Here is a 21908-nt window from a genome sequence, read left to right as displayed (position 1 = left end):
GTTTTCTATAGATGTGGATAGACTTTTTCTTAATTAACCTTTATTTTCTAATCAGGTGAAGTATCTTTCAGAATAGCAAGCAGAATTTAAAAGTAAGAGCTTGATTCTGATGAGATATGATCGAAAGCAAACACATTAAATGTCCACGATGTGTCTTTCATTGTGCTGGCTATTTTGCATATGCTGTGAGGCACTTTATTTTATCACAGTATCCATGTGAGGTTGGTGGCACTTTTTTTTTTTTTTTTAATTTGCAGAGGAAGAAAATGTGGTTTAAGAAAGATTAAGTGATTTGCTCCAAATCACCCTTTTAGAAAGAGGCGGCGCCCTTGTTTATGCTGCGATGACCCGCTCCTCACAAAGGGATTGAAGGTCTAAATAGATTATTTTAAAATTAGCTCAGAACCAAGCCTAGTCAGGTTTTCAACAAACACAATAAGCATTTAACTATGTTTCAAAGGAAAAGGTACCATTTAAAAATAAAGTCCCATTTTAGTTATAAAATTGTTAATAGCTAGAAGCACAAATATCACAGGAGCAAACATAATAAAGAAGACTTATATTGCTTATCCCTCTGGAAATGCCTTGTGGAAGCAAAAGGTAACTAACTGTTCTCTAGAGGGAATTAGCTCGTAGTGATCTGTTGCAAAGTTTGGGCGTGATTGGCTCCCGGAAGCTTCCTGTGTTATGATTTAAAACACAGAGGGTGGGCCCTGCCCGCAGAGGCTGCTGGTGATTGGGCGAACGGTTGCCTGTCACTCTTGGCCAGGAGTGTGCTTTGAGCCGCTGCGAAGTTACAGAGGCTCTGAGGTGCTTGCAAAAATGTGACTGTCAGAGGGGGAAGTGCACATGAATTTCAAGACAGCATTAGAAAGCGTTCCGCGCACAGTTTCTCTGTTCTCAACGGCTCAGTTTTTAACAGGACAAATTCTAAGTTAAGGTATGATCATTTTCTCTCTCTCTGTACGAAGGACTTAAACGAAGGAGGAGTCAGATGTAAGTTCCTGTTTTTACAATAACTCTTCTGTGAGCTTCACAGTAGTGAAAATCGCAGAATCTACTTTTGCTCCCATGTGTTTAATGTACATCACTGGCGTATTGAACCAAACTTTTGTCCTGCATATAAAGAGGTTTGAGTGGAATTTTTAATGGTGAATTTTAAAGGTTGATACAGATATGAGTGCTATCATTTTTAAAAAAATTCTTTCTTGAGCCATAAAAATTCTGAATTTACTTAGAATGTAAGCTGTTATCTATAAGTTGCCTATTTAGAAAGATTTTAGGTGGGTATTTTAGGAGTGTAGGGAGAAAAAGTTTTGAAAATCCCATCAAGTTTTACCAGTAGTAAAATAAAACCGTCTAATGAAGCAGCCTCTCATTTGTTCTTCAAAATGAAGAGACTTTTCTTGTATTTGGGGGAAGCAGACATCTAAAATTGAAAATGTTCTTTTATAATCAAATGGATCTTAGATTTGGACCTTCACATTTGTTGTTCAGACTTTGATTCAGTTCACTCTCCTGATAGTTTTCTCTTCTTTTATAGTTCTAGTTCTGTGGGGGCAAACTTAGAGTCATGAGGGTGTGAGTGGGTGGGTAAAGGTTCTCTGGGGAATTATTTTGTCTCCATATGAACAGTTGCCTAAGGAGACCTGGGCAAGTCACTCGATGGATCTGAGATTCAGTGTTCTCACCTGTGAAAGGAAGGGTTAGACTAGACCATTGGTTCTCAATTTGTTTTCCCTAGTCCACCTGAGAAATACAAACCACTCCTTTCAGTTAACAGTGGCTCCCTAATGCAATGGCTATCGGGGTGTGTGGGTGTGTGGGTGTGTGAAAGCTCTGTTTTCCACCAGGGGCTTGTGCAGTGGTAGAAGAGTGTGCCTCTCTTGGCCCTCCTTTGTGAGACTCACTGGGCTAAATGATCTTTGAGGACTCTGTCAGCTTCCAGTTTATCAAATCTAAAAGCAAAATGTTTGTATGAGAAATTGAAAATAAACTTGAATTCCAAGTATTTACTTATTTCATGTTTCTATTTTCCCCTAAGAAGCCTTTTTTTGAAAAAGTATACGTAATGTGTTTTTTTAGATTAAAAAGGTATTACTTATCTATTAGAAAAAGTTTTTTTTAATGTTAAAAAACTCATTAAAAAAAAAAAACCTGTAATTCTTCTACCCAGATAAAATCCTTGTTAATATTTTGGAATATACTTTTAAAATCTTTTTCTATAGATTTATGTCAATATAATCAACTAACTTTTTGGAAGCCTTTTTTAAAAGACACATTTTAATGCAGTGCAAATAACATTGAACTTGGCCACATAACCTGCTAGCTGTGCTGTTGGAAAAATCACTTAACCTTTCTGATCCTCAGTTTTCTCATCTGTAAAATGGAGATGATTCCCACAAAAAGTTATCCTGAGATTTAAATGAAAACAACTCACATGAAAATAATACAGGGCCTGACACAAAATAGATGCAAATTATTACATTTTATTTTCTATTCTTTTTTAAATGTTGTTGGATTATTATTTTAGAAGAGTTTAAAGAAATTGGGATTTTGTTGGTTTTTTAAATTCAGTCCCATATGAAGGCTCAGAAAAGGGGTAAAGAACAACAGCTTGACATTATGAACAAGCAGTACAAACAACTCGAAAGCCGTTTGGACGAGATACTTTCTAGAATTGCTAATGAGACTGAAGAGATTAAGGACCTTGAACAACAGCTTACTGAAGGTGAGAATTTAAGTATAATTTAAGGTAAAGCAGTTTCAATATTAATAAAAGAAAGATGATAATCCAGATATTATCAGAATATAGTCCAGCTTGTTAGTACTATTATTTGCTAGGGAAATATTTGCAGAGTATCTAAAAGGGCTTAAAATTAAAATTAAAAAATTTTTATTTGAGTTTTGTTTTTGATTGATGCCTGGTGAATCAGGTCATTTCTTTCAGTGGGTGAGAAGTCAATACATGATTGTGATAAGCTCTGGCATGTGATCATCATCTTCTGTGGCATCAAATCCTTTTAGGAGCAAACAGCCCATTGACATCGGGGACTTCAGTATCTAGTTATGAGAAGAGTGTAGTAAGAATTTTAGGATCCACTTTTGCAATGCAAATTTAAAATGTGACATTTCCATAATAGTGGAAGAGGAAAACAATAGGCTGTTGTGGTGAGAGCCTGAGCTCATTGTAAAAAGGTCCCGTTTTGTCATTATTAACTGTGCCTGTTTTGTCATTATTAACTGTGTCAATTTGGACAAGATTTCTATCTCTATCATTAGTTGTTGGGATGATTAAATGAGAGAGTGTTTTTAAAGTGCCGGCACATAGTAGGTACCCAATATAGTGTTTGTTTTTTAAGTCTTCAGGTTACATGTTTATACTGCTGGTCTTGGGTTAGTCTTGTATAATGAGTGGTTTTGTTTTATGTATCTAGCAGCAAGAACTCACAGTTTTGCTGCACATTTTCCACTATTTTATTTGGAAATTATTTAAACTTTTAACAATACGAATCAGGCATTTTATAAGCATTGCCCACTAAATATACTATTTTTATTGTATACCTGCTTACAGTTTTGCTGCACATTTTCCACTATTTTATTTGGAAATTATTTAAACTTTTAACAATACGAGTCAGGCATTTTATAAGCATTGCCCACTAAATATACTATTTTTATTGTATACCTGCTTAATACTCCTTTACTGTGGACAATAGAAAGAAAATTATCATTATATCTTGAAAAGAAAAGATAGGAAATAATTGAAAGCTTTTCACTGTTGGCTAGTAACAAATAGCTAAAGAGACAAAGCTGCACTTTAAAAATATACATTATTACCCCTTTTCCATCTTGCTTAGGCCAGATAGCAGCAAATGAAGCCCTGAAGAAGGATTTAGAAGGTGTCATCAGTGGGTTGCAAGAATACTTGGGGACCATCAAAGGTCAGGCAACGCAGGCCCAGAATGAGTGCAGAAAGCTACAGGACGAGAAAGAGACACTGTTGCAGAGATTGACCGAAGTCAAGCAGGAAAGGGACCAACTGGAAATAGTTGCCATGGATGCAGAAAATATGAGGAAGGTATGATTTGTTTCTTCTTGCCTTTTTTCCTTAGCTTCAGAAGTAGGTGATGTTCAAATTGAGTTAGTTGAAGAAGTTAGCAGCAGTGCAACTGTAGGTGGCAAAATGTGTTAGTGGCTATTTTTTTTCTTTTAAAAGTTGAAGATTTTTCCTTCTTTAGCTGTGATACATTTGGAATAATTATTTTTCCTTTGCCAAGAAAAGGATTGTTTTAGCTGTATGTCTATCCCTGGAAGGTATTGTTGTCAAATAACTCCTAAAGATTATAAAATTGTAGCTATTGCAAAAGCTGTATTAAATGTTCATGTTTTATTATTTGTGCAGCAAAATTAAGCACAACATGGCTTTTCTTATTCTTGTTATTACATTATTTTATAGCTAATAAGACAAATCCATACCTGATTTGTTGCCCATTCATTTGGAGATTTCACTTGCTCTATTTTAGTTGTTTGGCAAACTTTATCATGTATGAGAACCACAGATTCCCAAACTTCATGCTTAGTAGGGCTGGCTCCAGAAATCTGAATTAATATATTTTAATATTATGAAATTTCTCAGGCATATAGAAAGTATCAAAAATAATATTTAACACCATGTACTCACAACCCAGCTTAAGAAATAAAACATTGCAGATGTATTTGACCTATGTACTCCTTTCCAGAGGTAACAAAACCCTGAGTATGGTTATTATTTCCTATATCTCTATTCTTTTATTATACATGTAAACATTCACAAGTAATATGTAGTATTGTTTTTCATGATTTTAAGACTTTATATAAAATATATTTTATTGTACATTTTCTTTGACCATATTTATGTTTTTGAGAATTTATGCACATTGATGCATGTAGCTCTACTTCGTTTATTTTTATTGATGAATGTAACATCCCATTGCATGTACATACCACAAATTTATTATTTATTCATTCTGTTTTGAGGGACATTTAGGCGGTTACCAGTCTTTTGCTATTACAAACAATGCTGGGTATAACATTCTTGTACACACCTTGAGACTTGGGGACTATGTTCAGAAGTGGAACTGTAGGTCAGAGAGTATGTGTATCCTTAGTTAACTTCACTAGACATTGTCAAATTACTGTCCATAGTGATTCAGTTTCTGCTCTTACCAGCAATGTGAGGGATACCATTCTACCACATCTTTGCCAACACCTTAGTGGTGTTCAATTTCTTTTTTTAGGCTTTTATTTTGAAATAATTTCAAACTTACAGGAGAGTTGCAAGAAAAACACGAATAATTAATTCACATATACCCTTCACTCAGGGTCACCAATTAATATTTTGCCACATTTGCTTTATCTCTCTCTCATATATAATTTTTACATGATTTTATATACATTTTTATATAGGCTTTTTTCCTGAAACATTTGAGAATTAGTTGTAGACATTGTGCTTCTTTGCCCCTAAATATCTCAGTATATGTTTCCTAAGAACAAGGACATTTTGTAACATAAATACAGAATAATTATCAAATTCAGGAAATTTAATACTTTTTCAGACTTTATGTTTGCTGATCTGCTGAGTTTTAAATGGTATCTTTTCCACCATCTTTCTATTATGCAAATTTTTCTGCTTACAGGGAAATTGAAAGAATAGTTTAGTGAACATCTATGGGCCCTCTTAGATTCCATAAATATTTTGTTGTATTTATTTTCTCTATTATAGACACATACCTTCTATTACAGACACATACCTTTTTTTTCTGTCCATAAGAAAGTTGCAGACACCATAATATCATCTGTTCAACACACATCTATTAAAAATAAGGACATTTTCCTACATCACTATAATACCATTATTAAACCTAGGAAAATTAACAGTAATTCCCTAATGTCATCTAACACCTGAACCATATTCAAATTTTTCCAGTTGTCGCAAGAATGTCTTATAATGTGTGTGAGAGAGAGAGAGAAGAATCTAGGCTGGTGGTCCTCTAGATTGTCTCACATTCTGGATTTGTCGATTGTTTCTTCATGGTTTATTTAATTTGTTCCTGTATGCCCTATGCAAAATATTATCTTGTTTTAACTGAATTTTGCTGATTACTGGAGAGGTTGAGCACCTTCCACTTGTTTATTTGTCATTCAGGTTTCCTCTTAAGTGAATTTCCTGTTCATATTCTTTGCCTTTTTTTCTGTTGGATTGTATGTCTTTTCTTAATGATTTATAGGAATTCTTTATATTTTCTGGATATGAATCTTTTGTTGGTTGTATGTGGTGTCTGCCTTTCAAACAGGCAGCCCACATGATTCAGAGGCCAAGTGGTCTTTGGGTCACCCATTGAGAAACTCTTCTGTAGAATTTCTCATCACAGAATCCTCCTTTTAAATCCAGAATAGTTTGATTTAATTCTTCAAAATCCCAAATAAATAGATGAAAGCTGTAATGTTTAACAAAAAACAGATGGGCTAAAATGAATCAGAACTGTGGTATACTAATCAATATGTACTTATATTCTTGTTAGTACTCATTTAAGTTATTCTATCATCCTTAATATCAGAGAGTGCCAATCCCATTTTGTTATTCTGAAAGTGAACATACTGTGGTTTAATAGGAAGAGTGTGAGCTTTGGAGTCAGAGATCTGGGTTCATATCCTGACTTTATCCTCTTTCTAGCCGCATAGCCCTGTGCAATTTACTTAGATGTTCATTCTCCAGTTCTTCATCTGTAGAACTGTGCAGTTTGCTTTAGTTATTGTGAAGATAGGAAGAAATAATGAATGTGAAAACATTTAGTTGCCAATATCACAAAACTGATAGCTTTAGAAAACAACATGTTGGTAACTTACTGACTTCTCTGATTATATTTAGTTAGGGTTCTGTATTCCAGCTAGGATAAACACAGCCTGAGCTTCATCATATTACTAATGAAAACTTTCTGTGCCAGGCAGCAGTGACTGGCCAGCATTTGGTTTACAGTGCTCAAATTACGTATAATGATTTGCAGATGCTTAAGCAGCACAGTGAGGGTTTCATAGTTAAATACACTGAATCCTTCCAGGAGCTTGCAGAACTAGAAAGCGCCCTCCGGGAGCAGCATGAGGTGAATGCATCCTTGCAGCAGACCCAGGGCAATCTCAATGCCTATGAAGCTGAGCTAGAGGCTCAGCTAAAGCTAAGGAATGCTGAAGCCAAGCAGCTCAAGGAAGAGTTGGAAAAACTGACAAGGCTTACCCAGGTAAGTAGGAGCATAACAAAGCTAACTAGAAACTAAGTATCCTGTGCCTTAAGATATCATTCTTCCTTTACTTAGGTCTTAACTTAAGATGAAACACTTTTTAATATAATGTGTATGGAGTCATGGGAAGGGCACATGTTTGGAGTCAGACATTCCGGGTTCAAATACTAGCCATAACAAAGCTAACTAGAAACTAAGTATCCTGTGCCTTAAGATATCATTCTTCCTTTACTTATGTCTTAAGATGAAACACTTTTTAATATAATGTGTATGGAGTCATGGGAAGGGCACATGTTTGGAGTCAGACATTCCGGGTTCAAATACTAGGTCTGTGTGAATGGGCAAATCACTTCATGGCTCTGAGCTTCCCAGCCTGTTCCTTCTCTGTAAAATGGCTTATGGTGAGGATAAATGAGATAATGAGCATTTGATATTCAATAAATTATAGCACCTGGCAGTTGGTATTCAGTATATTCTAGCTTTTCTTTCTCAGAACAGCTTTAAGAGACTTCATTTAAGTTGATGTTACATTTTAGTTTTCTATTGTGGTGGTTGAAAGAACCATTATTTTAAATATACTTATAAATTAGAGAAAACATTATTGTATTGCTAGGGCTAGGCCCCACAGACCCTTCAAACCTGTTGTACAGACTGGGTCACAGACCCCTCACATACAGGTCCATGAGCTAGGTAATTGGGAAAGATCCTGGGAGCCATTGGCAGACAACACAAACTCAGTCCTCAGCTTCCTCAGCAGCAGCAGCTTATAGCAGCCTCCAGCAGCAGTGGCGGCAGTGGCCTCCCAGAGGGTCCCGGGGACCCTGGCAGTGACAGCTTGCAGCAACATCCTCCAGCAGTAGTAGTGGCCCCCCCGGGGTATGCCCGGGATGGGGGGCACTGTGGATCTGAGCCACAAGTCCTTTATACCTAAGTCCGATAACCCAGGACACCTGGGTGCACATATGTAATTACATTAGACAATAACCAAGGAACACTTGGGTGCACGTGCATATTTACATCAAATGCTTGGTAACTCCGAACATGCAAGGTCCCTCAAGGGACCCTGACCATTTATCTTCACTTTCCCTGCAATTATTCATCCATAATTACGTATAGATGGAGCATTGAGGGCCAGGTACTGTGGATGCTCTAGTGAACAGCATAGAATTGGTGGCTGTCCTGTGGAGCTGATGGTCCACCGGGTGAAGCAGGTGTGGGGAGAAAGAAGGGGCAGGGATCTGGCAGAGGAGGGGGTTGTCAGGGAAGACCACCCTGCTGAAATGATGTTTCAGCCAAGTCTTGAAGGATGAGTAGGATTTGGCCATGCAAGGGAGCACCGGTGAAAAAGGTTAGGGGTAAGGGATGAGTGTTCTAGGCAGAGGCAAGAAGATAGAGCATAGTACATTTGAAATGCTGGAAGTATGCCTGCAGGATGCCAGGAGTGAGGAGAGGAGTGAAGAAGGAGGGTGAGAGGTGAAGGCAGAGCGGTAGGCAGAGGCCAGTTGTAGTACATTCTTTATCAGCTTAAAAATCCAATTTTGTTCAGCCTGTTAGCCAAATGGGCTACATCTTCCTCCAGAAAGCCCACCCTCATCTTCCCCTTCTGACTGCTGAAAGTCAGGATTCAGGACTCTACTTTGGTTTTCCTATAACCTCTGCTTGGTCAAGGCATTTTATCATCTGTATGATGATCATTTAGTTTGTCTGTCTCACTCTGGCTAGACTCAGAGCTCAGCAAATGCTCAGATTGTACATGTATCTGCTTGTTTCTGTTTTCTCATTGCCTGGCACGTGAGAAGGGTCAATATGTGCTTATTGGATAAAAATGAAATAAGATAGTTTGAATCTCAGGAATGATGTAAAAGAACATTTGTATCATTAGAAAAGGGACTAAAAATAGGTCTGGTTTATTATAGTAATTATGTCATTGTATCAGATGTCAGAGGATTACTTGCTAATTGTCAGGATTATATTACTCAAGAGTACCAAGATTTGCAAAATGACAGTTGATAAGATCAGAGTCTGAGAAAACAGGAAGTTGGGGAAAAACAATTAAAATAACAGTAAATACATATTTTTAAATAATAGTGAATAAAAATTCTAGATGGCATCTCCTTTCAAATAAGTTTTCCTCTTTTCAAGCTAGCCCTTACCAGCTTGAATTACATTGTCCTTTGTACTCCCATTGGCTTATAAAGAAAGATCCTTATAAGTCTTAACAAAAATGTTATAAAAGTCTGGCTTTTTCACTGAGTCACTTGGTGTTGAAAGGACAACCCCTCCCCCCCCCACACACACACCTCAAGAGAACATAACAGATCTTCTGTGATCTATGGATAATTGGTAAACTTTAGTTATATGAAATCATTTATGGAGCTTGTTAAATGCAGATTCCTGAGCCCCACCCTAGAGATTCTGATCCATCAAGTCTGATATGGAATCTAGATATCTGCATTTTTTTTTTTTCCTTTTTGTCTTTTTTCGTGTCCGGCAACGGATCGCAACCCTCAGTGTCGCGCCCGTACCGGACCGGGACCGGCAACGGGATCACAACCCTTGGTGTTGCGCCCGCACCTCGCTCAGCCAGTGAGCGGCCAGTCTGTATGTGGGATCCAAACCCTCGGCGGGAGCGCCGCCACACTCCCAAGCAGCGCACTGTAGCAGTGCGCCACCAGGCCGGCCCGACATCTGCATTTTTGACAGGCATTTTTAACTTGGTATTTAATCAGTACCAAGTGATTTTGAGACAGATATTTGAGGACCACAGTTAGAGAAATACTGGTCTAAGGGAAAGGAGAGCAATAAGTGTTGGATCACTTGCAGAGCTTTTAAAGGTAAGTGCTTGGGCCTACCACCCCTGAAGATTCTGATTTGGTATATCTGGGCTGAGCCAATTCTGATGCTTACTTCTCCTTAAGTATTAATAGTTCAAGGTACATGTGAGAAAATTATCTTGGGTTTTTTAATTTGGGAGTACAAACATAAAACTATAAAACCATAGCTAACAAGGGATGGTGTATATATGTAAATTTATTTATGCCTTTTTAGATCATAACTTATTGCTGTTTTACACTTTCATATTATTGCTTCCTATGGCAACAGTTAGAACAGTCAGCCCTTCAAGTAGAACTTGAGAAGGAAAAGCAAGCCCTCAAGAATGCCCTTGGAAAAATACAGTTCTCAGAAGAAAAGGAACAAGAGAATAATGAGCTTCACACAAAGCTTAAACAGCTGCAGGTAGAGATTTGTTGTTTTAGAATATATTCTTAGATAAGACACCCAAAAATAATGATATCTTTAGTTGGGCACTTAACGACCTGCTGTAACATGTAGTAAGAAACTTGAATTATTAGAAGATTTGTTGTTTTAGAATATATTCTTAGATAAGACACCCAAAAATAATGATATCTTTAGTTTGGCACTTAACGACCTGCTGTAACATGTAGTAAGAAACTTGAATTATTAGAAAAAAAAAAGGAAATGTGGGTGGGGCAGTACCATAGTCTCTGTTCCCTTGTAACCATGGTTTCAAGATTATTAATATTGTTTGTGTTGTTACAATGGTGTAAAGAGATGGAGGCAGTGTCAGTAGTAAAGAGCATACTCATGAGTGTAAACTCATGGGCAAAAGCAATACCTTTCATTTCTCATAGAAGCAGGTCTGTCACCAGACTGAGCTAAAATCAGATTGGTACATTCCTTTTACACTGAAATATCTTTGTAATTATCCAGGAATTTAACTAGAGTGGATTGCAGTAGGATTTCTTAACTGTAAACAGTTTTCACAATTCTCTTCTCAGAAAGGATTCTATTAAAAATGCAATTATTTTAAATTTGTGGGGAATGGATGGCAGAATATTTTTATAGCTCACAATAATCTGCCCAACAAACTGCAGGAGAAGCAGGTGGACAGGATTTTCCAGATAATTACACTCTGTCAAAGAGGACAGATGTCTGAACAAACAGATACCTGAATCAACACTCAGATCTCCAAATCTGTGAGGTCAGGGGCTGCTTGGCTGGCTGAGGTGGCAGCTGTTAACACCAGAAATAAAGGGGCAGAGTTTATGTGGTTTGAGGGCAGGCTGCCAAAAAACCATGCAGGGAGATTTGTGACAAATAAGACTCTGCTCACACAAATTTACTCTTCTTCCAACACTTCAAATATTTTTTCCTCGAAGTTTAAAGAAATCTAATTAACCTAGAATTTAATTTTTACTTCTGTAAGTTTGATTTCTGAAACAAATATAAAAGATGATGTACATATTTTCCATTTTTGTGTGAGTTGTCTGTGTATGTAGGGTCTTCCTTGGATTATTGTTTTTTGTTTTTACTATGGAAATTTCTAAATAATCACAAAAACAGAAGAGAATAGTCTTGTAACCCTTTATTTACCCATCATCCAGCTTAAACAACTGTCAACATTTATTATTTCATTTAGTCCCTCATTTTTTACTGGAATATTTTAAAGAAAATTTCATACATCTTTGTTTCACCCATAAATACTTCAGTATACATCTCTTACAGAAAAGGATTAAAATACATTCTTCAGGGGCCTTCTCTTCCAAGGGAGAAACTGAAGTCAGCTTTCCAGAATGCCGGCCCATGCTATGGGACTACCTTTGTTAGTACCTAGGTTCTTTGGTACTTGGCCTACTAACCTCCTGATAAGAGTACACAGTAAACCCACCTTATATATGTCTTTCTCAGAAATCATTTAGTTGCAATGAACTGAAACTTGAGCATTAGCTCAAGAAAGGAAACTGCTTGTTAGGAACCAGAGCTGCTCTGTCAAACTTTCAGGGGCCACATGGCTCTCTCATTTCTCCTTCTCTGTCTCTCGGCGTTGTGTTTGGCCCATCATGGGCCCCAGCCCTTAACTGACATATCTTTTCATGTTCAGCATTTATATATATATATATAGTCTTGCCATACTGGATGCTGATTCAAATTATAGAAAGAATGAGAGTATGTTTTCTGACTAGTCAGTGGATTGGATGGCATTGGATCAAGTCACCTGTGGCCAGGATTAGATAGTAGTACAGAAAGGACTGCCTCAGGTCAGTGGCCAGGGACAGTTTACAGATAAGAGGACTCCAGATGGGACAGGCACTTAAAAACATGTTAATTGCAGTTCTAAATTCTCCATTTTAGTTAACAATGTTACACTGAGTTTGAAGTAGATTACTCACTCAGGTAGAATATAGGTATTCAGGGGAGTACAATTAGTGGCTTAGAACATGGAACTATTTTTCTCTACAATGTAGGGAAATTTTAGCAGTTTCTTTTTACTTGAAAGAGGCATTGTCTGAATTTAGTTCTGTGGTCTAGTTAAGTTTGTTAGTTTGTTAGTGAAAATATGCTGGCATATAATAGATACTCCCCATTTTACCCCCTTCCATAGGATGACAATAATCTGTTAAAACACCAACTTAAAGATTTCCAGAATCACCTTAACCATGTGGTTGATGGTTTGATTCGTCCAGAAGAAGTGGCAGCTCGTGTGGATGAGCTAAGGAGAAAACTGAAATTAGGTGCTGGGGAAGTGAGGTAAGGGAAAAATCAAGACCTTCGAGTGTAGAGTGGACTTCACTACCTCAGATTTGTGAGTGTGAGGTTCAGTGGTGAACTCCCCTTCTAAGTTCTGCTAATGACTGATTTTTTTTTTTCTTTTTTCTTTTTTACGTTTTAGATCTTTTATACTTTTTGGTATTATTTAATTTAAAAAAGGTAAAGGTATTAAGAGTAACTCTTCCTTGAAAGTTTATTACCTATGGTCAGGAAGTGGAGCCACATTATGCATTTTAAATAGAGAACAAATATCAAATAAAAACAGAATTATTTCAGATATATGAAATGGGCATTTATCCTTTGAGGAAACATTATAAGCCTAATATGGGTCTGTGTTTTTAGAGTGGCAGCAGTCATTTGATAAAACAATGATTTGCACTTAGGAGATGCTCAGTAAATTGCTATGAATTGACACCAGTCTCTTCACACAGCTCATTTCACTCTTGTGCTAATGTTAACAGCATATTTCTATCCAGCATCAAAAATAAAATGTCACATTTATTCTGTCTTTTTTTTCCTTCTTACCAGAATGGAGACTCCTTCAGATGTCTTAGGGAAAAGTCTTGCAGATTTACAGAAACAATTAAGTGAAATCCTTGCACGCTCCCAGTGGGAACGAGAAGAAGCACAAGTTAGAGAGCAAAAACTCCAAGAAGAAATGGTTCTGCAGCAAGAGAAACTGGCACACGGACAAGAAGAGTTCAGGCAGGCCTGTGAGAGAGCCCTTGAAACAAGAGTAAGAATAGGGCAAGAGGCAGCTGGAGGGAAGTGTTTGGCAGATATTAATGTTTTTCAGGAAATTACAATGCTTCCTTTCTCATGTAAATGCAACCTAATTGCTATTTTCACTCATAACAAATTTAGCTTGGTGTGACTTAAAATTCAACCCTGGATATGGTTACTGATGTCAAAGTCAGGCTTGTTTGTGACACTGTGTTTTCTTTGTTTTAGAAGCAAGTGAGATGTTTCATAATGGTCAGGTAAATAATACCACATTGCTACAGTGTATTGTGGTGCCAGAATCTGATTTTTTTTTAATGTAATGATTTTAATGATGAGGCAAACATTCAAAGGGATCCTAGAGAGCATTCAAGATGAAACTGTACCTGATGACTCATTAGTACAAAATTTTGTTACACTCTGTAGTAAAATGAAAGACAACCCTGTACAAAGTTTATATTTTGCTTAAAACTTACTTTACTTAAAAATCATCCTTAACACTTGGTTTCCTCACAGATTAATTTTGATAAGAGGCAACATGAAGCAAAAATCCAGCATTTGGAGAATGAAATTCACTATTTGCAAGAAAATCTAAAAAGTATGGAGGAAATCCAAGGCCTTACAGATCTCCAACTTCAGGAAGCTGATGAAGAAAAGGAAAGAATTCTGGCCCAACTCCAAGAGTTAGAGAAAAAGGTGGGGAAGGCTGGGAAAGTGAGACACATAGGTACCTGCTGCCTGGGTCCTGCCTACTAGTGATGGGTCAGCTGAGAGGGGTGTGATCCGAAGTCACCTCTGGCTGCATTGCTGGCACAGAGCTGACCCTGACCTAGGAGAGAGCTGGATGCATGTCATCCATTCAAGGATCTGAGACTAGGGTGTTATGATAGATGGAAACAAGAGAATTGGGAATATAAGGAGTGACTTTAGAGCCAATTAGGTGGTACTTAGCAAATCATGTTGGGATGAGTTTGCCTTCTCAGAAACCCCCTGCCCAATTGGACATATTCATGGGAAATTACCTTTAGACTCCTCATCTTCCTTTCTAATACTCTGGCTACTCTTTGATGGCCTTTCTCCATCTCCCTCAACCATCCGCTCCCATTGCCACATCCTGGATCTGGTCATATTCAGAAATTGTACCCACCACCTCTGAAATCAAAAACTGAATTGTCCCAATCTGATCATAACCTTTTATTTTGCTGGCACTCTCACACTAACAATTTTTTAACCTTATTGAAATTCTAATTCATAAGCCCTATCTTTTCTATCTGTTAAGCCCTTCCTGTCTTTATTTTCCTTTTTGTTTAACTTAAATTTCATGGTCTACCACTGTAGCCATTTTTTGCAAATATCCTCAAATCCTTTCCCCTTTTCTTCTGTCTTATTTCCCTGACAAAACTGAAACCATCTGCTTTCTTTGGGCCTGCTCCTATGCTAGGTATTCCTGGAGAAATCACCCATTCAGCATAGTGGTATCACTGTAAACTTATGGTTATCAACCTCAAATGGGCACATGACCCTTTTCTCTGGTAAGCTCACTCTCCCACGCTCCACTGTTCATACCTTCTCCCTCCTTCCACCTGCCATCTCCCTTCCAGCCTCAGCAAATAACTTGCTTCATACTTCTCTGAGAACCTGTCAGTCCCCAAGTCCTGTTGAATACATAAATACATCTGGAATATATGTACTTTTTTCCTTCTCTGATGCCACCATCCTCATCTAGCTGTCATCTCTCTTCTAGATAACTGCTGTGGCCACCTGATGGATCTCCCACTTCTATCCCTGACCCTTCTCCATAGAGCTGCCAACATGGTCTTTCTAAAATGTGAATTAGCTGTTGTCAGTCCCTCCTCTCCCTGAAGCTGCCATTGTTTTTAGGATAAAGACCAAAATTCTTAAGCATATGAGGACCTGCATGATTTGCCTTTGTTTAGATCTCTCCTTTTCTCACTGTGCTCCTTCTTTCAGTTCCTCAGAAATGCCAAGTTCCTTCTTCACCACCACACGCCCAGGGCCTAATTCAGTGATTTCAACGAGGACCTGCATGATTTGCCTTTGTTTAGATCTCTCCTTTTCTCACTGTGCTCCTTCTTTCAATTCCTCAGAAATGCCAAGTTCCTTCTTCACCACCACACGCCCAGGGCCTAATTCAGTGATTTCAATGGCTGGTCCATACATTTCTTGGTGATAATGCCAGGAAATGTTTTTCCAGTGAAGGAATGATCACTAAGATTCTTGACTAAGAAGAATGATTCTATGTTTATCTCCGTTTTGAGATTATTTACTTATTTGTTCAGTGGATATTTATGGAGCACCTACTCTGTATCAGGTGTTCTAGGCGTGGGGCATACAACAGTGAACAGAGTCCCTGCCCTCCTGGAGCTTACATCTTAATTCATTGCTACCAAATGATTAATCTTTTTAATGTATCTTTTATTTTAGAAGAAACTTGAAGATGCCAAATCTCAGGAGCAGTTTCTTGGTTTGGGTAAAGAATTGAAGAAATTAAAAAAAGCTGTGGCTGCCTCTGATAAGTTAGCCACAGCTGAGCTCACCATTGCAAAAGACCAGCTTAAATCCCTTCATGGAACTGTTATGAAAATTAACCAGGAGCGAGCAGAGGTGAGTCCACATATACAGAACAAGTTTCCACCAGTGCTGCTGCTGTCAAAAACATAGTAACTTGTGCTATTGGTCTCTTGTTACAGACTTTGGTTATTTTATAAACCGCTATAAAGTTGTCTTTAAGACCTGAAGATTGTATTTCCCCCATCACAACCCTCAAGAATGTATTTTGTGCTGCTATGGGCCTTGTACTCTATTGAGTCCTAAAAGGAACCATCGGATGAAACAGATGTAACATACTATCCCTACCTTAAAATGCAGGGATCTGCTTAGGGAGGTAATTGTCAGTATGTACCTGAACAAAGGTTGAAGGCTTGCCATATAATCCCTCTGAACCTCAAATTTTTCATCATGTACGGTCGTATGAATATATGTTACCTCAATCAAAACCACTTCCTGGAATTGGGGCCGGCCCCGTGGCTTACTCAGGAGAGTGCGGCGCTGGTAGCACCGAGGCTGCGGGTTCGGATCCTATATAGGGATGGCCAGTGCACTCACTGGCTAAGCATGGTGCAGACCAGACCGTGCCGAGGGTTACGATCCCCTTATCAGTCAAAAAAAAAAAAAAAAAACCACTTCCTGGAATTTTAAAAGTGCTGCCAGAATTAAATGTTTTTTCCCTTCTAAGAAAAAAAAAACAGTGCTCATATTTGACACATGCATTGGATTCTATTTTGAATGAATAAAAAGGAAAGGGTTCTGTGTAATTCCTGATGGGGCATGTGTTGTTTTTCATGGCACCATTTGTGAATTGTAATTGTGATTTCCCATTTCATTGTCATAACTGGGCAGAAATTAAAAAAAAAATTCAATAAAAATACAAAGAAATGCTTTTAAAAAAATAAAATATATATACATATATATATATAACCTTGTAGGGTGTTATGACTCTTGACTCAGAGAATGTCTGTTATGGTGCTTTATAGGATACAAATGCTAATGAGATTAAGATAATAGATCATTCGAGAAAAAATCTAATGATGAGGCCCCAGAGAGACCGGTAATTGAAGACTAGAACAGCAAAGAAAAAATTAGCACTTGTTCTTTCTGATGCCCACTTGGTCCCCTAGAGGGTTGGGGCAGGCTGCCCAGCTATGGGAACAACACAGGGGAAGGTGGGCCTTGACACCACAGTGCATGGGCCAGCCAGGCAGGCAGTGTGACAAAAGCAGAGTCCATCTGAGAGGAAGAAGAAATGAAGAGGACAACCTATGATAGCAGTGGTGTCTTTCTTATATCTTTGTCCCAATAGGAGTTGCAGGAAGCAGAGAGATTCAGCAGAAGGGCCGCACAAGCAGCCAGGGATCTGACCCGAGCAGAAGCAGAGATCGAACTCCTACAGAATCTTCTCAGGGAGAAAGAGGAGCAGGTTGGTGCTGATACCCTGAGATGACCTTCTTACTGGGTCCTGAAAGGCTAAATTACTGTGGGTGGCATCTCAGTGAATTCTGAACTGCAATCAATAGTCAGTCAGAACTTTATTCTCTACTGTGTGCTAGGCACAGTGCAGTTTAAGTACAAGGAGTAATGCAGTTTCCTCACTGGTCAAGTGTAAATACAGATTATAGAATTATAATCAAGTTGCAAGGATCAATGCATCTGGGAAAGAATTCATTGGCAACTTAGTGTGTGTAATTTTTTTTAATAGTTTCGAATTGAGAGGGAGAAAGCAGATGTAGGTACTGGAGGAGCAAACTCACAGGTTCCAGAAATCGAGAAACTGAATGAGACAATGGAGAGACAAAGGACAGAGATTGCAAGGCTGCGGAATTTACTAGACCTCACTGGGGCTGGTAAAGTATTGAGCTTGATTTTGGCAGTGGTTTTATAGTTCTAAAATTATCTTATTTGTTTTTTACCTTTAGAAAATGTATTTAACTATTGCAGATCAATTTCAAGCTTGATTTAGAGAGCCGTGGTAATTAGCTTAATAAGAAAAATAAAAGAATTTAAAAAACATTTTGTGTAAGTGTGATATTGAGGGACTTGATTACAAGGAGATAAGAGGTTTGTATTTGTAATTTCAAAGGAAATCTGTTTATTGCTTTTTCTGACTGACTTCATAATTAATGGGAAGAAGGATGTGCCTGTCCTCTTAGTGTTAGCAAAAACTAATTACCAAGGGGTAGGCAGCCAAGTCAGCTTTGGAACTCATAGAATTCATTGGCTGTCATGGACTCTTTTTTATTTTGAGAGAAAAGGAAAGTAGGCGATTTCATATCAACCTCATAGAATGGCTTTCCTTTACAGACAACAAAGGAAGCTTTGAAAATGTTTTAGAAGAAATTGCTGAACTCCGACGTGAAGTTTCTTATCAGAATGATTACATCAGCAGCATGGCAGATCCTTTCAAAAGACGAGGCTATTGGTACTTTATGCCACCACCATCATCATCAAAAGTAGGAATTCTGTGGTGCTGGGAGTATATACTGAATTTTCTTGAAGTGTGACATTGTCCCCTTCCCCAAATTTGTGAACAAGGTGCCAAGAACATTTCTGTGCTAAATGACGCATTGAGGTTCTTCAGTGTTGTTAATATTTGAGATGAAAATAGGGCCTTCCCAGGGAAGATGGCAATTGTCTGTTCATGCTCAGGAGGTATGTTTTGGGGTCCCTGAATGAGGATGCTATAAAGGGATAAGGTGACGAGCCCAGAGTACCTGCTGAAAATGGTTATAGAATTGTGCAGAGGCTCAAACAGAAAAATAGGCACGTGGACTTCATTTCCTTTTAACAGACATTCACTCAGTGCTTACTGAAGTCTAAGCCAAGTGCTAGTCAGTGGTGGCTACAACGATGAAATGATATAGCCCCTGCTATCGAAGAGCTTATGGACCATACCAGTGTAATTACAAAACAGTGACATGCATGGCTACAACGATGAAATGATATAGCCCCTGCTATCGAAGAGCTTATGGACCATACCAGTGTAGTTACAAAACAGTGACAACAGATTTGACATGTGTGCTGTAGTTGCAGAGAAGTGTTAAGGATTCATCTCATGGGGAAGTTGAGGAAGAAACTTCACAAGCCGGGTCTTGAAGTTGGCACTTAGCAAGCAGTGAAGGATGGGCTTTTAGGAGGGAGGAAACAGCTGTGTGGAAGAGAAGACTTGGCTTAGCCATGGCAAGTAGCCTCATGGGGCTGGAGGGTTTGATGGGAGCAATAAAAGATGAAGCTGGAAAAGTAGATTGGGGTCATGCTTTTTAAAAGAGTTTTGAAATCTTTTGCACTTTGTTATGTAGGCCATAGGAAACTGGGAGGGTTTGATGGGAGCAATAAAAGATGAAGCTGGAAAAGTAGATTGGGGTCATGCTTTTTTAAAGAGTTTTGAAATCTTTTGCACTTTGTTATGTAGGCCATAGGAAACTGGGGTTGTGTGTTAACATGATCAGAGCTATAGTTTAGGAAGTATATTCTGGCTGAGTGTGGTGGATAGACTTGTGGAAGGGCGAGCTTTTTATGGGACTGTTTGAATGCATTCACGTGAAGGATAGAAGAAGCCAGAGCTAGATCAGTGAAGCTGAAAAAGAAGAGATGGGATTAAGAGATGTTAAAGGAGACAGAATGATCAGAGCTTGGTGCCTGAATGTGGGAAGGGAGGAGAGGACTATAAGCTGTACTCATCCAAAGCAGGGGGGGTGGATGACATCCTGCTAGAGTCAGCTAACAAGTAACAGTCAGGGACAAACAGCTCAGACACAGTACGATCCCAGGGCTGTGTAGACTTAGGTAGAACCCCAAAAAGCAGAATCTGAGATCCTTCTAGAAATCTAAAGGAAGTACCATCCTTGGCACAACCAGTGCTGGAGGTGGAAGCAGTGTAAGTCAGAACAAAGTACGGTGAGCTGGGTAAGGTGGATGAAAGTTTGGAGCCTAGACTTACAGACTGGGAAGGAGAGGGAGAGTAGCAGAGAGCTTTAAAGCCATGCCAAGTTCCCAGGACAGCAGAAGATTAATATCCCCAGATTCCTTTGAGAGTTCATGGATTTCCTTTGCTTCAGTTGCTGGGCCAGCAAGCACAAGGCAAAAGAAAAGAAACCAAGGAAGATGAGTACAGGAAGAAGAGAGGCTGACACCTAGAAGTCTGATGACATATGGAGAAACTTGTTTTCATTTCCCTCTTGGGAATTGCAGCATAAAATTCACCCAAAGAGCCAGATAACATGATTTTCACATTTTAGCATGGCCAAGGACTTGTTACTTCCAGAAAATTGTACAGAAAGACAGCATAGGAGATAGATGTTATTAAATAATTTCTGATGGGATAAAAAGACATCGATATGGGTCTGATGCTTTCACCACACTTCAAGCCCTTCATTTGCACAGACCAGTCTGATGGGACCCCAGCCATTGCACACACAGCCTCCTCTCTGCACAGACTCCCTGACACTGCCATGTTGATCAAGTCCAAAGGGAAATAAACTGAACTGTGTGTAAGGAACTGCAGTTTATGTGACCATGTGATTACTTCTAACTCTTGTCTGTGAAAAATGAGGATTATGATAATGAAAAGAAAACAACTTTGCTACATCTCAACTTTGCATTAGACTTGGACATTTCTCAGAATCAGCCTTTCCTTTTATAATCGATAGTATGCTCATCATTTATTTTAGGTTTCCAGCCGTAGTTCCCAGGCAACCAAGGACTCTGGTGTCGGCCTAAAGTACACAGCCTCAACTCCTGTTAGAAAACCACATCCTGGGCAGCAAGAAGGAAAAGAAGGCAGTGGTCTTCCACCTGCCTCAGGATACTGGGTTTATTCTCCCATCAGGAGTGGGTTACATAAATCGTTTTCAAATAGAGGTAGGTCAAATCCCATAAGGGAAGTTGCGTTTCTCTTACCAGTTCAGTCACTTTTTATCGATTCCTTGAAACCTGTAAGACACAGTCCAAACTCCTTAGCTTGCTTTGTGAAGCTCTCTGGGATCTGGTCTTGGCCAATGTCCTCTTGTCTCAGCTCCCACCACTCCTCCATGCCATTACCTGACTGCTTAAGATACTTACAACATGCCAGGATCCTCGAACCTCCATGTTTTAAACCCTGTGTCTGGAATGTCCTTCCTCCATCCTCTCCCAAACCGATTCCTACTCATCCTTCAAGAAGACCCGGGTCCTCAACCTTTTATGGAGTCTTATTCCAATGTGCTTCACCCAGGCCGACTGAGTGGCTTCTTTGCTTGTACTCCTGGACCATGGTGCCTTGTATCCTTGTTTCATTCCATTAATCTCTCTCTGCTAAAATGAAGTGTTATAGGTCTGTCTTCCAAAACTCCGGGGGAAGAATCCAACCTGGATAAATCCCAGCTCTTTAACTTAGCAGCTATGAGATCTTAAGCAAATTATTTAGCTGCTTTGAGACTTTTAATCTGTAAAATGGGAATACTACCTTCTGAGAATTTGTTTATTCAGGAACAATTTATTGAATGCCTGCTGTGTTCTAGAGTCTCTCTCTTTGTGATAAGCAAACATAGTTCCTGTTTTTAGGGGAGATAAGTAGGCCATCATATTAGTGTTATGTGTCACAACAGCGGTAAACGCTGAGTGCTATGAGTTCTCACAGCACATCTCTTTCGTTCTTTTACATATTGCGAAGCAGGGTACCCAGTTGGGTGCTGAATGTATGAGTGAATGAATGAACAAAGAAACAAACTAACAGGCGTAAGAAAAACTCAAGTATTAGACACTGAAAATTCTTTGAGTCTGTGTTTTGAT

The 21908-nt window shown here is 38.7% G+C and overlaps 1 protein-coding gene across 1 annotated transcript in view; it reads left to right on the top strand.

Annotated features, from left to right (window-relative positions):
* Positions 1-21908, top strand: part of CNTRL (centriolin) — an 86261-nt gene that overhangs the window by 41800 nt on the left and 22553 nt on the right. Inside the window, 12 exon segments of the mRNA XM_008573376.1 lie at positions 2578-2731; positions 3858-4078; positions 7098-7274; positions 10377-10511; positions 12679-12824; positions 13374-13581; positions 14082-14261; positions 16011-16190; positions 17446-17562; positions 17842-17986; positions 18444-18592; positions 20810-20999. Coding sequence (XP_008571598.1) covers positions 2578-2731; positions 3858-4078; positions 7098-7274; positions 10377-10511; positions 12679-12824; positions 13374-13581; positions 14082-14261; positions 16011-16190; positions 17446-17562; positions 17842-17986; positions 18444-18592; positions 20810-20999 — 2002 coding nt within the window.

The sequence above is a fragment of the Galeopterus variegatus genome, unplaced genomic scaffold (genome assembly GCF_000696425.1).
Source record: "Galeopterus variegatus unplaced genomic scaffold, G_variegatus-3.0.2 Scaffold912, whole genome shotgun sequence".
Lineage (NCBI taxonomy): Eukaryota > Metazoa > Chordata > Mammalia > Dermoptera > Cynocephalidae > Galeopterus > Galeopterus variegatus.
The sequence above is the reverse complement of the archived record's forward strand: the minus strand, read 5'-3'. Positions and strand labels throughout refer to the sequence as shown.